Below are 14,787 nucleotides of genomic sequence, written 5' to 3' on the forward strand. Positions count from 1 at the left end.
TCTGTCCTTGTGCTCTGCAGGGAATCACTGCAACAAGGAGAGCAAGATGGCTGATGTTGCCTTTATCCTATTAAATAAAACAAAGTAGCTCAATACCACACCGAAAAAGTGCTCTGAGTACAAGTCCAGTCTTGTTCTGAAGTCTTGGAAATCTATTTTTCCTTCATTTAATTGACAAAATCTGTAGATCATACAAGGAAGACAGTCCCTGCCAAAAATCAAACATCACTAGTTTTTAATAATACAATGGGAATAACCCCTTAGAACATATGTAATTATTGCAATGAGTCATTCTGATGGCATCACATAACCACATTCACTGGGATTTTGACAAGGAAGAGGCCACATACAATTCGAAATGATTTCATTTCAGCGATGGTCAGGCCAGTCGTGTCAACGGAGCTGAGGCCGATCTGACAGGCCTGGCATCTATCACTAACCCCCCTGTCCTGTCTGGTACGCAGTATGGACCACATCCCACTGCAGCCAATTTGAAGAAGAAGAAATAGAAAGTTGAAAATTGAAACTGGAGGATGCATCGATAGCAAATGAAAAGCTTGAGAGTCATACAGCAACATGAAATGAGTAGAGTACAGTATCTGACTCGTATGTTATCAGATACACAAGTAAACAACCACAGCTACAGAGATACTGCAAGTTAAACACTGTTAGCCCCAGTAATGTAATTTTGGTTAGGAAAAACTGGAGAGAGAGGAGAGCGCAGCTGAAAGGATGAATTTATTCCAGTTTGAATGCAATTCCCAGTATAATCTTTTCTCATGACAGAAAAGACAGGATCGTAGCCCGCTCCGATTTGGGCGACGGGGCTCACTGTAAGCAAGGCTGGGGAAAGTGGTGTTGAGACCTCCGTGTTAAAGCTTTCAACGTGGGAATTTGACAATTAACTCAGAGGCTTTACCAATAAAACTTCTCCATGACATAACCTCATGTCTAAAGCTAGCTATTTCTATTCTTTCACAGAAAGAGACAGCAATTTTCTGGATGCACTCCAAGATATCTTGCTAACAATAAAAAGAGTGTTTTCTTAAGGAAAAGGAAGAAAGAGTGGGGGAGAACAGAGCAAGTATTACTCAACTATTTAGTCTAAAAATTTGAAAATCAAAAGGATCTTCTGACAGATTGATATCAACTCTAATAGAAAACACACTTGTCCTGGGAAAACTCTTCTACATGAGCCTCAAGTCTCATAGCTTAAACAATTATCTACAATTTGGAATTAATTTTTTATGCCCACATCAATGTGTATTTTTTAAATGCCCAAGGCATAGATAATTCTATTAAGAGAAAAAACAGAGATCGTAGGCTTAACCAAAACAGACTGAAAATTCAAGACCGTCATCTTACAAAACATCTCACAGGTCTTGACTCATTAGGACTTCGTTGTACAACAGGGACCATGCACTACCTAAAAGCAAAATGCTGAAAATCATTAAAAGAACAAAATCTCAGAAGCTCTGTTATTGTTCTGGATTTAGAAGAGCATTAGCAGAACTAGAAGGAAATTGAACTAGCCCTGAATACTCTGCTGCTAGTAATTATTTAGAAATGATGGGCCAGACCTTCGTTTTGGGGAATGATTCCCCAACGTGCTGAGCAGTTTGGCCCCAGCCCAATCTCTGGTATAAATTAACACCGTTTCAGCGGAGCTTTGTTAATTCCCCCAAGGTGAGGATCTTTCCAATTTCTATTAAAATCTGGCACTAACATGAATGTAGGCTTAGTCTTTAGACATATAATTTGCCTAAATTCGATTTAAGTTTCTGAACCGTCCATGCGATTCTTTACATGCACGCAAAAACGCCAGTGTTGTTATTTCTAATTCTAAAAAGCCATTGCCAGTAACCCAGAAAAAACAACCCTGTGTGCCCATAAACGTCCCACCAATACTGCCCTGCCGCATGCAAGTACGCTCTGCAACGCCAGCGCTCCCACCAGCATCCCTACACCGACAAGCCAGTCTGCTGACCACATGCATTCATCTGCGAATGGAAATAAGCATTAATGCCAAGCTCCCAAATGATTCTCATTATGTTTCCGTGAACAAACAACATTTCACAAACAATGAGGGCTCCTGTGCCAGCACCCTCGTTATTACAGCCTTCTCTTCCTTTGAAACGGCCTGCGGTCCCCCCGCTGCCCGGGGCGGGAGCCCCGTCCGGCACAGCGGCGTCCCGCAACGAGGCAGCGCCGGCGGCAGCGCCGCGTCCCGCCCTCCGCTCCGAACGGGGCCCTGCGGCCCTCCGCCCGCCCCGCAGGCCGCGCTCCCGGACGGGAGCCCTCCCGCGAACCTCGGCCCGGCGGGGCCGGGCGGGCCGGGAGCGCCCCGCGGCGCAGGCCGCCCCGGCGGGCCCCACCGGCCGCCGCCCCTCTCGCCGCGCCCGCGGGCGGGTCATGGCGGACGCGCGGCACCCGCGGCGTGGCCCCGAGCTGGGGAGGCCCCGGGAAGCCCCGCGGGCCGGGGGGGCCGGGGGGGACCGGGAGGGACCGGGGCGGCGGGGCCGCGCCAGCCCCACGCGTTGCCATGGCGACGGGGGGGGGGGCACACGTGGTTGCCAGGGCAACCTGGTGCGCCTGCGCAGCCGGAAGACTGACTCAGCGGAAGTGCGTGATGCCGGTGACCCCCACGCCGGAAGTGTTTGTGCCGCCGCTTCCTGCCCGGTGCGGCGCGTGTGGCGGAGCGGCCTCTTGGTTCCTCCCGGTCCGGCCGTGATCGCCGCCCCGCCCCGCGCGGGGGCTCCGCTCAGCAGGATGGTGAAGCCACGCTACAAGGGCCGCAGCACCATCAACCCCTCCCGCGCCAGCACCAATCCCGGTACGTGTGGGGCCGCGGGCCGGGCCGGGCCGGGCCGGGCCGGGCCTGACGCTGTATTGTCTCCGCAGATCGCGTGGGGGGCGCGGGAGGAAACAACATGCGGGACCGAGCCACCATCCGGCGCCTCAACATGTACCGGCAGAAGGAGCGGAGGTGAGCGCGGCTCGGCCCGCGGGAGGCGGCGGGGGCCCGGCCTGGCCGCACCGCCGCCGCCGTTACCGGTGCCGCGGGGCGCAGGCGGCTCCGTGCGCCCTCCCGGGCGGAGGCGCTGGGTGGTTTCCCGCGGGCCAGGCCGGGGCGGGGGGCCGGGCTCCCGCCGGGCACGGCAGTGAGCGGGCGCCGGTAAATGCGCTGCCGGTAACGGTGCCGGGCCGTGCCCTGCGGGAGACACCGGGGCCTCGCGGCGCAGGGAGCGCGTTTGTCGGTGCAGAGCAGCAGTGTCACCTTTGGTGCCGGCGCGTTCGGCCTGTGTGGCAGATGGAACCGCGCTGAGGGCGGCTGCCCTTGCTCTGGTGATAAAATGCCTGTTTTTTGGCGCGGAGCCGCTCCTTTGTGTTTTCTGTAATGCCGCGAGCTGGGAAGCCTTGTCCTGAGCTTCAGACAGAGCAGCGACGTGTATCGGGGAATACAGCTGGGAAACGTGTGGTGCAGAACAGCTGATGTGGTCTCACTGGAGTGTCATAACCCAAAAATGCCCAGAATTCCTTCATTAACAACAACAGCATAACTCAAAAGCTCACCCCAAAATGTCTGAAGAGCCGGACTTCCATACGGCTCCTTTGCCGAGAGACACCCCTTTGCCCCGCTTGAGAATCGCTGGCTGTGGAGCAGCTCCCTCCTTGTAAACCTGTGTGTCTGCCATGTCGTAGATGCCGCGGGGGGGTTCTGAGAATCCTGGTTCAGATTAGCAGTTTTGTTTTGTTTTGCCAGATTTCACTTTGTTTTGAGAGCAGGCTGGGAAATACGTAACTTAAAAAATTGCTAAATTTAAGCCAGGTCTCAACTTGGAAATTATCTTATGATGAGTGTTCTGCACCAGCTGGTGGGTAGAGCTGATTAAAAATTTCCACGTGAGCCCATGAGAGAAGAAAGCGGTGTTTACTAGGACATTGTACTTTGCTGCTTTTTGCGCCCCAATAAGCCATTCCTGGTTTGACGTAAGCAGTCTTCGTGAAGAGCCTGGTCGAGCTGGAGTGAGACTTAGGAGCGTGCGCTGGCTGGCATCGCTTCTTCTGTTCCAGCGTTTGGGTTAATTAGCCTTTACAGGCAGTGCCGTCTCTGGTAACAATCTCAGGGGCACCAGTTCTAGATGAAGGGCTTCTCTGGGCTTTGTGGATGCACTTCTGGTCTAGTGAACAAAAGTGCTGGAGGGGGGTGTGCTGCCCTTGCGTATTCACCTGTGTTCTCATTTTTCACTTAGAAACAAACATGGTAAAGTGATTAAGCCTCTACAGTATCAGTCAACAGTGGCACCAGGCACAGTTGCAAGAGTGGAACCAAATATTAAATGGTTTGGTGAGTTTTTTTCAACTTTCAGACTCAGCAAGCTTAAACTGTTGAACTTAGTGTGTTTGGAGGGTGTTTACTTCAGAATTGTGCTCTCAGTGCTGTGTGGGACAGATACGGAAAACGAAGGTGGAGGACCCCCACCGTAGGCGTGGGTATGGGCTCACACTTTGCATGTACCTGTACTTTGAGTGTTTGCTTTCCACGTACTCCTCTAAAGTGTGGTTATTCTGTCTCCTTCGGTCGTTTTCTGGGGTTTGCCCGTGTGTATGTATGTTGTAGCCTATGGATGTTAAAAGTCCTAGGGATACTTTTAAAGTTTTCTTTAAATGGTGGGAAAGAAAGGGATTGGCTTATTTATGCTAATTTGGGGTTTGTCTCAAGTAAAACCCTCTATTTTTTGTCACTGGTATCTTTGATTCCAGATGGAGTATTAATATTTTATTAGTGTACCCAGGGTCTCTGAAGCAGTTAAGACGAGGAATGGTCAGGTGCAATATTTATTTTCACATTCAGGAAATACTCGCGTGATCAAGCAATCGTCCCTACAGAAATTCCAAGAAGAGATGGAAACTGTCATGAAAGATCCTTACAGAGTGGTCATGAAGCAAAGAAAGTTGCCGATGTCCCTTTTCTACGATCGGATTAAACCGCACGTGGGTATCATTCACCTGTACCGGCTGAAGGCTGGGTTATGTGCACAGAGGTGTCATGAATGTTACTTATCTGTGGGCGATCGTGCTGTCTCTGTTAAATGTTGTGTTCTAGAAGCACTGGGAGGGGCAACCGGAGAGGACCACTTGGGGAGGGACGTTTTTGAGAGCCTATCACTGTGGATGTCGAATGTGAAGGCAAAGAAACCGTGTATTACTTCCCCGTAGTTTGTGAGAAGATCTGTTATTCACTAGAAATTCTCATTTTCCGATAGGAAACTTGCCCTAAAGCATCCTAGGTTAGCGTACCAGCTTAGGATGACTGTAGCAGCTTGCCACCTTATGTTCTAACGCTCCTAATAGCTCGTGTGACAGAGGGGCTCTTTTGACGGTGCTTCACGCTGCACACACTCTTGTGTGATGAATTTGAACTCAAATATGTGCTTTTTATCCTGAATCAGAAATTCTTGGGCATGCAGCCTTCACTTCTAGTACACCAAGTTTTAGTTATTACCAGGTTTCTTTCATGATGTCTGAATGATTGTTTTGGACTCTTGCTAGCTGTTTTTTCTTATGGAAACTTTCCAGGTTCGTGTCATAAAAATGTTACCAAAATTAAGGAAAAAGTTGTAAGAAACTAAAAAGTGCGTTACAAAAACAAATTACTACTTTCAGCAATGAATTGTATGCTGTTCCAAGAAAAGTTGGCATTCATTACAGGCTATAAAATCTACAGTTTTGATTGTAATTATCCCTGACAAAACTCTGTGAATTTGGCGAGATTTGTGCACTTGTCAGGAAAATAAGAAATGATCAAAGATAGCAGCTAAATTTTCATCATTGTAGCTTTAGTTACATTTGACATCATTCATGGTGAAAGAACTGAAGCATAGTTCTTTGGCAAGTGCAATGTGTTTTGTTGCTTATTAAATACCCGCTCATGTTTCTCAAAGATTGAGCTGGAGATCTCAAACATTGTTAGGAAAGCGCCTGTAACTCTTGTCACAGGTTGCAGAGTTGCGTTGAACTAAGGTCTTGTACACTGCGTGTCATGAGAGTGGAAAAAACAGTGTTTGTGGTTTCTTTTTACCAACCTGTTTTTTCTTAGACCTCCAGAGTTCACATTCTTGACACAGAAACATTTGAATCAACATTTGGCCCCAAATCACAGAGGAAGAGACCAAATCTTTCTGCAAGTGATGTGCAGTCTCTGGTGGAGAATGCTGAAGCCTCATCAGGATCTTATGATCAGGGCAAGGACCGAGACCTGGTGACGGAAGACACTGGTGTAAGGTAAATAGAAAGGAGAAATTATTCGTTGTTTACATTTCTGAAAGGCCGGCTTTATTTTTAAAGAATTATCTAGTACATCCATCAATGCTGTTACTTGTATGAGGAGTAAGGAAAGTGAGATTAGCTGAATTTGGGATTTTTCAATCCTGTTTTGTCCCTATGTACTTAATCAAACTGTTGCTTCCATGGGACCATTCTGTCTTTATTCATAATTCATTTTCTTTTGCATGTCAGAATATCTCCAAACTCATGTGTTGGGTTAGATAGGGAACTGACCGGTGGGCAGATAGGAATCTTTGAAAGAGTGCATGTTTGTAGGATCTTTCTGCAAATGGGTAGACTGAAGGCGGAGGACGGGGAGGGGGGCTAAATCCCAGCTGTCTGTTACTTGGGCCTCATCTCCTCTTTTGTCTGTAAATGGCTTTAGAAAAGACAACACTGTAACCCTGTTATTGTGGTTGCTGACGTCTCTGGTAATCCACTTCCAGGGATGAAGCACAAGAGGAAATATATAAGAAAGGACAGTCCAAAAGAATCTGGGGTGAGCTCTACAAGGTAAGCAATGCTTACGATTTGCAGCAGGGTCATCGCTGTCAGCCTTTACAAAGTCAGGTGCTTAGCACAGCATTGGCAATCCTATACAGCAATAATTAGAAAAGTTCTGAAAACCATTTATTGCTCAGGGAAGCTTTGATACAATTGAATTTGCTGTAAAGTTTCTTAGAAACATTAAGGCAGTGACTTCCTTCATACAGAGATGTCCTGAATTTGTCATTTCCTTGCCTGCTTTTCTGTTGATGTGAAACCATACACCCTTTTTCTGGTGCTGATACAGTACATAAATGGGAACAGAAAAAGCCAGCTGTAGAAGAGAGCAGAGATTCATTTTCAAATCTCTGCCTGACTGAGCTTGATTCTTGAGCTCTTGTCCCACTGGAACAAACATCCTTAAAACAGGTGATCTCGAGATGGACTGACAGAGCGAAGGTATTAGCTTCTCTTAGATTCCTGGGGCTTCACCACAAGTAAACCAGTCAGAGGCCCCTAAGTTTCTTTAGGCTAAAAACATCTGGCACATTGATAGGGTCATCTTTGGAGGGCTCTGACCCTCAGTTCCCTGTGAGTCACCCTGACTGCTAGAAGAATGGAGACTGAGTGAATTTGGGTTGTAAGAGCAGTTTGTGTGCTCTCGTGACTGTTAGGTGTGAAATTGCTTGACTTCTTGCTCTGAATTTCCAAATGTAGCTTAAAACCTCTTGGATATAAAAGCACTGGGAACAATAGAGCAAAACAGATTTCAGCAAGACGCTGCCAAAAATGCAGGAAATAGCTGTGAAACAAATTCACTTGGCTTGAAGCAAGTCATAAAATGACAGCTCCCCGCTGTAGATGCTTAGTGGCCTAACAACAGGTTCCTACTTGGTTGTGTGTTTCATATTGATCCAGAAAACATACCTTCTATCCTGATCCTTTATGAAATGGCAGAATTGAATTGCTGAAGAATGGGTGGCGAACATTGTTTTTGTCTATTGAAGCAATTGATTTCCCTGTTTGGGTGCAGTGTTTTCTTTCCCAAGTGCTACAAGCATCTTTCTGGTGCCTAAGAACAGGTAAAAGCTATTCAGCTGTCCAGCCTGAATGTGGAGGGGAGTTAGGGGAAGAGAGTGTGGAGGATCAATGGATATTAGTCTGAGTTTTACTAGTCTATGGGGAAGTAACAGTTGTTTGTGAAGGATACAAGGTTTCTAAATTAATGATGTAGTTTAGAAAATTACTAGTTTTCATTTTGGAGGTATAGATGTCTTACTTTCTGTAAAATCCTTTCCTTCTGTGTGATTTTTTTTTTTTTTTTTTTCAGGTGATAGACTCATCAGATGTTGTTGTTCAAGTTCTTGATGCCAGGGATCCCATGGGTACTCGCTCCCCTCATGTGGAATCTTATCTTAAAAAGGAGAAACACTGGAAACATCTCATTTTTGTCCTGAACAAATGTGATCTTGTTCCTACCTGGGCTACTGTAAGCACAGTCCTGCCTGTTACTCCTTGGACTTTCTTTCTTCCTTTTGTAGCCTCTGCTTTAATTCTGTTGCCAGTCCTCATGCTGGTCTCAAAGGGCATAATGTAACTGGGTCGATGGGAACGCTCTGCTTACCTGCTATAAAAGTAACAATTACAATGTAAATCTGTCCAAGTTTGGCCGAGTTGAGCAACGCTCACCAGCCACAAATTCTCTACTTCCTCTGTCTGGCTTTAACAGTTCAGCTGATGTCTCCAGAGTATGCTAAATGTTAGTCCGCTTAAGATTCATATCCACCGCAGCTGGTTTGCTTTATATTGTTAAACTAATTAGTTTTAGCTAGCAGTGAAGGCGTTTTTGGGAAATTGTTTGTCTTTTATAAGGACAATACTCAGTCCTCTGAGCTGTTGGGTTGGTGAAATGCTTCAAAGGTTCTTACATAGCAATTTTCATAGACAGTTGCATTTGTGACCCAAGTGAAGATGCTGTGTACTTCACACTGCTCATAGCAGATTATTTCACCACCTCCGCAGCACAGGATCCCTAACCGAGTGATGTCTTCCTCTTTAGAAGCGCTGGGTTGCTGTCCTTTCCCAGGAGTATCCAACACTTGCTTTTCATGCCAGCCTCACAAACCCTTTTGGCAAAGGTGCTTTCATACAGCTTTTAAGGCAGTTTGGAAAGGTACAGAACAATTTTGGGGATTTGTATTGTTGTTTGGGGGGGTCGGGGTGTTTAGTGTGGGGTTTTCTGTTTTGTTAGCATTTGGGGTTCAGTACACTTTCCTGTGGCCATTCTGTCAGCAAACGACTCCATCAGTAAAGCTCCCTTCTTTGGAGAGAAAATGGAAAATACTCCTTCAAATATGTTCAAAATGTTTGTCAAACGGAGGAGACCCAGAAAGAGTGGGTTTGACCATCAGTCTCTGGCCTAGGTTTCTTGTAGACAGTTTCCCATTGACACTCCTAGGTCTCATTTGAATGTGTAAAAGAAAGGAACGTGTTGCACACCTGTTTGTCCTGCATGTATGCATATTCTATTAAGGTATTCTCCTTTTAAGTGTCTTCATTCTTCCAAGAAAGGCATCTTCTGTTGCCTTTAGATTAGTTACTGTCTCTTCAAGCCACGTCTGTATTCTGTCCGCAGCTGCTGTTTGTATTTGCTTGGTTTCTCAACCTAAACAGTTTCTAAATAAGGCGTTCACAAGTAGTTTCAGAGCAACAAGGAATGCAAGGGGTTCACATCTTCCTTTTGAAGTAGCAAATACTTTCTTCAACACTTGGAGTTCTCGGATGGCAAGTTGGTTGTACCCTTATACATTTCTCCTGATAGAAAAGAGCTGATCTCATTTTTTGATCTGGTACTTTGGAGTCCCCTTTGCTTTCCAATATAGTGAGAACAGTAGCTGCTCAAATGTTCAGAACTGTAGTAGTAATTCTGTCTTTCTCTATGAGGTGTTAAAAAGATGTGTTATTTCTTAACAGTTACACTCTGACAAGAAACAGATCAGCGTGGGTTTCATTGGTTATCCGAACGTTGGCAAAAGCTCAGTGATCAACACATTACGGTCTAAGAAGGTCTGCAATGTGGCCCCTATCGCAGGTGAAACAAAGGTAGGAAGAGATCCCTACATTAAATATAAAAATAAATTGTGTAAGTGCATTGCCAAAGGCAGAATTCACGTAAAATTAGCTCAATGACATTTTCAAGTCTAGCACTTGAACTGTACAGGCTATGTGACCCTGAGTCTGAGGAGTGGCTGATCGACAGGCATTGCTCTGAAGCACAGCTACTGGAAGCGTTCCCGAGTTCCCACTCTGCCTGTACTGTAGTGCTGTGATCTGAATGCTCAGCTGCCCTGACTCGGTGTCTGCGCTTTCCCAGATCAAGTGATTGGATACGCTTGTGCTGTCAGGCTCTGTTAGTGCTGATTTTCTAACTCTGTTCTTCAAGAATGTGACAGTAAACAAGGAGACAAAGTTACAGGAATCTTCATTGCTAGCCTGTTCATTTTACTTCTAAATATCACTGAAGTTAAGGACCTTGGAAGAGGAAAACCACAGAATATCGGAGTTTGTCGTGATTGTAGTTTCCTCACCTTGGTTCTGTGAGTTAGTAGTTTGATGCAAAACCTTAGGGATAGCATGGGCTGATACAGAAGGAGCAAGGTGCAATAGGTCTTGGCTAGCTAACAAAAATGCCAAGTTATATTCTGTTTCTGTGTGTTAATACCAAGTTCCTAAGACGACTCCTGTGTATTAGAACTGTGCATTTAAAAAGCAGAACAGAGGGCTGTCTGTGGAAGGAGGTAACATGGGGAACTACTCCTCTCTTCCAGGTGTGGCAGTACATTACCTTGATGCGGCGGATTTTTCTCATCGACTGCCCAGGTGTAGTTTATCCATCTGGAGACACAGAAACAGACATTGTGCTGAAGGGAGTGGTATGTATCTGCACTAAATGCTGGAAAACCTTTGCTGCTGTTAACATGATGGGTTCAAAGAAATGAATGCATGCTTTCCAAAGGGTTGATATTCTACCATTTGTTTTCAGGTTCAAGTTGAAAAGATTAAGAGCCCTGAAGATCATATTAGCGCTGTGCTGGAAAGAGCCAAACCAGAGTACATCAGAAAGACGTACAAAATTGATTCCTGGAAGGATACAGAAGACTTCCTTGAGAAACTTGCTTCTAGGACTGGAAAACTGCTAAAGGTGTGACAACTTTATGCATTTGCAGGCTGGAAGAGCACGTGGGCTGTTACTGAACATGGGAAATATGAATGTCTTTGTTGCTCTACAGGTAATAGAAAGGTGGTATGCCCTGCAAACGTGGACATAAATTGTTACTGGGTTCTTTCAGGGTGGTGAGCCTGACATGCAAACTGTGAGCAAGATGGTTCTCAATGACTGGCAGAGAGGCAGAATTCCATTCTTTGTGAAGCCGCCGAATGCAGAACCGGGTCCTCAGGTGAGAATGTGATGCTTGTGCCTCTTCTTCCCACATACTATTCAGTTTTCCTAATGGTAGTCACTGTTGTTTTTCCCAGAGTGCCATGTAATTTGGGCAGTGCACATCTTGGGCTCTGCCCAAGTGTGGTGATTCAGGTGACGCTCACTTGAATTTGGTGAGGACCAGGTAGCAATGCTCTTCATAAACATGTCTGAGCCGTTTTACCATCATCTGACTACCAGAAATGTCAGTAATTATCACATCATTAGCCTGTGGCTAACTTAGGCTTTTTCCAAAGAGATAAAATGGAAATTGCTCTCAGGGATGATGGGACAGACTTTGTAGATAATATATCCATGACACTCTTTCTTGTAGCCTCCTGTGTTGGAAGTAGCTATGACATCAAGCCAAGATAATAATGAGGAGAAAATCTCTGAGTCGGTAGCATCAAGTGTGGAGCCAGCAGAAGAGAAGAATAATACAGGCACTGAAGTTAAGCAACTCATGTCGCATGTTCGGCAGAACTTTGGGAGGATTAATGTAGCACCTCAGTTCTCAGAAGAAGACCTGGTTCCTGTAGATGTGCCAGGCTTTGATGAAACAGACAGTGATTCTTCTGGAGAGGAGGAGCAGGAAGAGGAGAAAGAGGAAAATGAGCAACATCAAGATTCAGTAGAGGCAGAATCTCAGTTGGCTGTACCGGGTGCCAGGGAGAGCTCTAAGGCAGTTCTTAAGGCTTTGGAGGAGAAGATTGCAAAATATAAAAAATTTTTGGATAAAGCCAAAGCCAAGAGATTCTCAGCAATAAGGTATCTGAGTCTGTTCAGTGACTCAAATGTTTCGTGGGGTGTGGGGGGGGAAGGGTTAATGTGCTTCTGCTGTAGTTTCACTCCATTCATGACTTGCTTGACTGGTTCCTCTGTATTGCCAGACACAAGTTGCCACAGCTTACCTGGTTTAGCCATAAATATTTGAACTTTGGCTAAGCAGCAGTTTGGTTTTGAAAGATTATTCGAAAAAGTCCTATTTACTAGCATAACTAAAAACTTTCTCACTTTTGGAAAACTGCCTCTTAAGCTATGGATTCAAAATCTGTTGCTATTCTGAGTAGCAATATTACATCTCTCCTTGACGTTGGGCTCTTTCTTGAGCAATACCAAGGCTAATGTCCCATGTGGATATGCCAGCTGGGTCTCCATGCGTGTATAAGAGTACCCTAGCTCATACAGCAGGCCCAGTTTTAGCAAAGCTCATCCACCAGCTTTGTGAGGACTAAGATTTCAAGGTTAAGTGTTATATTTTTGTTCTTTTGTGCTGCGCACAAGCCTAGTAACTCCAGAGACAAGATTACTGTGATATGTTTTTTAGGTGCAAAGGCTGTGGCTTTGCTGCTGGTGGGCTACTGGGATCTATTGGAGACTGATCACGTCTCGGAGATGGTTACATTTTATGTTATGACATTCTTTTATTGCTTATTTTATCTTTTGTAGAATCCCTAAGCAGCTGAGTGAAAAAGTGTTTGCAAAATCCATCCAGAAGTCTGAAGAACCCAAAGAAACTGAAGACAGAGGTAAAACAAGATTAGTAGATGTTCTTAATCTACGTTTGGAAATCCCATAAGCAAGAGAAGAGAGGGAGTTAGGGGGAGAAGGGTTCATTAGCTCCCGATTGCAAGTTCTTTTTCCCCTGAAGCTATTTAAATATTTCCATAGCTAACCTAAGGGCTGCCTGATGACCTTGCTGTAGCCTTTCTGTAGAACAACTGTCTAGTAAGATGTCTCTCTATTAGTGAAGTGAAGACAAATGTTGTATTTCCAAAAGAATGGTGCTATGGGCAGATTGCAGTCTGAGCAACTTCCGTTCCGTTGGAAGGGTTTTATGACATTATGAAAGCACAGAGCTACTTCAGGCTATAGGTTTTACTGTGGTGACTTCAAGAGTCTGTGGCTTCAGTTTCCATAGTAAGTTTGATTAAAGGCAAAATCCTGTGGGAGAACCCTATTCTGACAAGACTATGAAATTCTTCTGGACTTGCATGGGGCTTTAAGCAATCTGCTTCTCAACAGCAGTTTTGATAGTAATAGTGAGTGATTCTTTGGTAAGGAACGCGCATGTTGTGTTGGTAGAAGCTATTAAAATGTGACCAAAGGAATGCTTTGCTGAGGTAGATGGGATGGTGACCCCAGCCTTAAATTATGCAAACAGATGGGTGTTTTGGAAGATGCCCAAGTACGTGATCTCTGCTGTTTGCAGGCAGCGCAGAGAAGAAAAGAAAAAGGAAAGCAGAAGAGGAAGATGATGACGATGATGACCATTTGGGTAAACAGCCTTGCAAGAAACTTACATCCAAAGAAGTAAGTGATTTCTTGTCGTAAAACAAACGAGCAGAGTAATAGAGCTGGCTTTTTTTATACATAGATTGCCCATTATCACTTAAGAGCTTTGAGACTAGGCACTAGTAGGAGGGAGAGAGCGCAGGGACTGTAGCTGAGGAAGGGGGAATGTGGAGACAGGGTGTGACTTGCTGCTGATGTGAGATGTGACAGTGGCATGTTCCAGCCGAGCATGGACCCATAAAAGGGTCCAACAGGTAACCAGACAGTGTTAAGGGGAGAATCCTTTGTGGATAACTGTTTGGCTTTCAGTGTCCACTTGCCCACTGATGCCGTTAAGAGAGCAGGGGTCTAAATGCTGGGAGAAGGGAGAATTTGGAACTAGATGGGCAGTACTATTCTGTCTTCAAAGAGAGCTGCTGCTGCTGCCATTTCCTCTTCATGTTAGTCAAGTCTAAACAATTCTTCTGGAATAACTTAAATACCAAGTGAAATTGTCTGTAGGACTTTGAAAGTGATTCGTAAGCAAACTTGTACAGCAGGGGCTTTTTGGAGCATTGCTGTGGACTGCTAGGACTGTCAGACTGAATTCTGTTCATGAGTGTTCCGTCACATCTTCTGTTGAAGATCTCTTACGTGACTATGCACATCAGGTTGCTTCTTGTGTCTTGTTTGCTACTTTTGTAAAGATTAAAGCCTGTCTTCCTTTGTAACATTTTAAGAGCACGGGTGGGTGGATTCCATATAGATGTCCATATATTCACATCAGTAATGTTTTGTTGGAAATGATTTATTTTACTTAAGGCATGTGGAATGCAAAGTGAACAACATTTGAAAGAATGCAAACAAATTCAGGCTATGGATACTGTTTGCTAATGCGTTTTGTGTGTATTTACAGAGAAGACGAGCTGAGAGGCAGCAGCGGTCCAAGAAAGTTGGAGTCCGGTATTATGAAACTCACAATGTGAAAAATAAGAATAAGAACAAGAAAAAAAACGGCTTGGAGGGACAAGGATCAAAGCACAAAAAATACAAACATAAGCAATAACTGCTTATTCTATTAAATTTTACATAAAACAGCTCTAGTATGCAGTGGCTTTTTTTAATACAAAACTTGCAGTTCCCATTCAAAGCCTAGTTGGACTTGTCTGTCTTGTTCCCTGGAGTAGCATCTCACTCTTTGTTTCTGCATCATCTGAAAG

At 45.1% G+C, this 14,787-nt stretch overlaps 1 protein-coding gene across 1 annotated transcript; it reads left to right on the plus strand.

Moving 5' to 3' along the window:
• Positions 1–2,670: 2,670 nt before the first annotated feature.
• Positions 2,671–14,664, plus strand: GNL2 (G protein nucleolar 2). Its single transcript, XM_076357094.1, has 16 exons — positions 2,671–2,833; positions 2,902–2,986; positions 4,254–4,348; positions 4,856–4,995; positions 6,101–6,285; positions 6,774–6,840; positions 8,144–8,302; positions 8,873–8,986; positions 9,787–9,915; positions 10,641–10,745; positions 10,856–11,014; positions 11,163–11,270; positions 11,628–12,061; positions 12,743–12,822; positions 13,506–13,606; positions 14,484–14,664. Exons 1-16 carry the CDS (start codon positions 2,770–2,772, stop codon positions 14,631–14,633), a joined length of 2,175 nt encoding a protein of 724 aa, XP_076213209.1. The 5' UTR covers positions 2,671–2,769; the 3' UTR covers positions 14,634–14,664.
• Positions 14,665–14,787: the final 123 nt, after the last annotated feature.

The sequence above is a fragment of the Aptenodytes patagonicus genome, chromosome 21 (genome assembly GCF_965638725.1).
Source record: "Aptenodytes patagonicus chromosome 21, bAptPat1.pri.cur, whole genome shotgun sequence".
In the NCBI taxonomy this organism is placed as follows: domain Eukaryota; kingdom Metazoa; phylum Chordata; class Aves; order Sphenisciformes; family Spheniscidae; genus Aptenodytes; species Aptenodytes patagonicus.

What these genes read in the sequence shown, in the direction of transcription:
- GNL2 (XM_076357094.1), top strand. Translation starts at nt 2,770, where the DNA reads ATGGTGAAGCCACGCTACAAGGGCCGCAGCACCATCAACCCCTCCCGC. An exon ending in TACCGGCAGAAGGAGCGGAG is followed by an intron (nt 2,987 to 4,253) that starts GTGAGCGCGGCT and finishes TTTTTCACTTAG; the next exon opens with AAACAAACATGGTAAAGTGA. An exon ending in ACCAAATATTAAATGGTTTG is followed by an intron (nt 4,349 to 4,855) that starts GTGAGTTTTTTT and finishes TTTCACATTCAG; the next exon opens with GAAATACTCGCGTGATCAAG.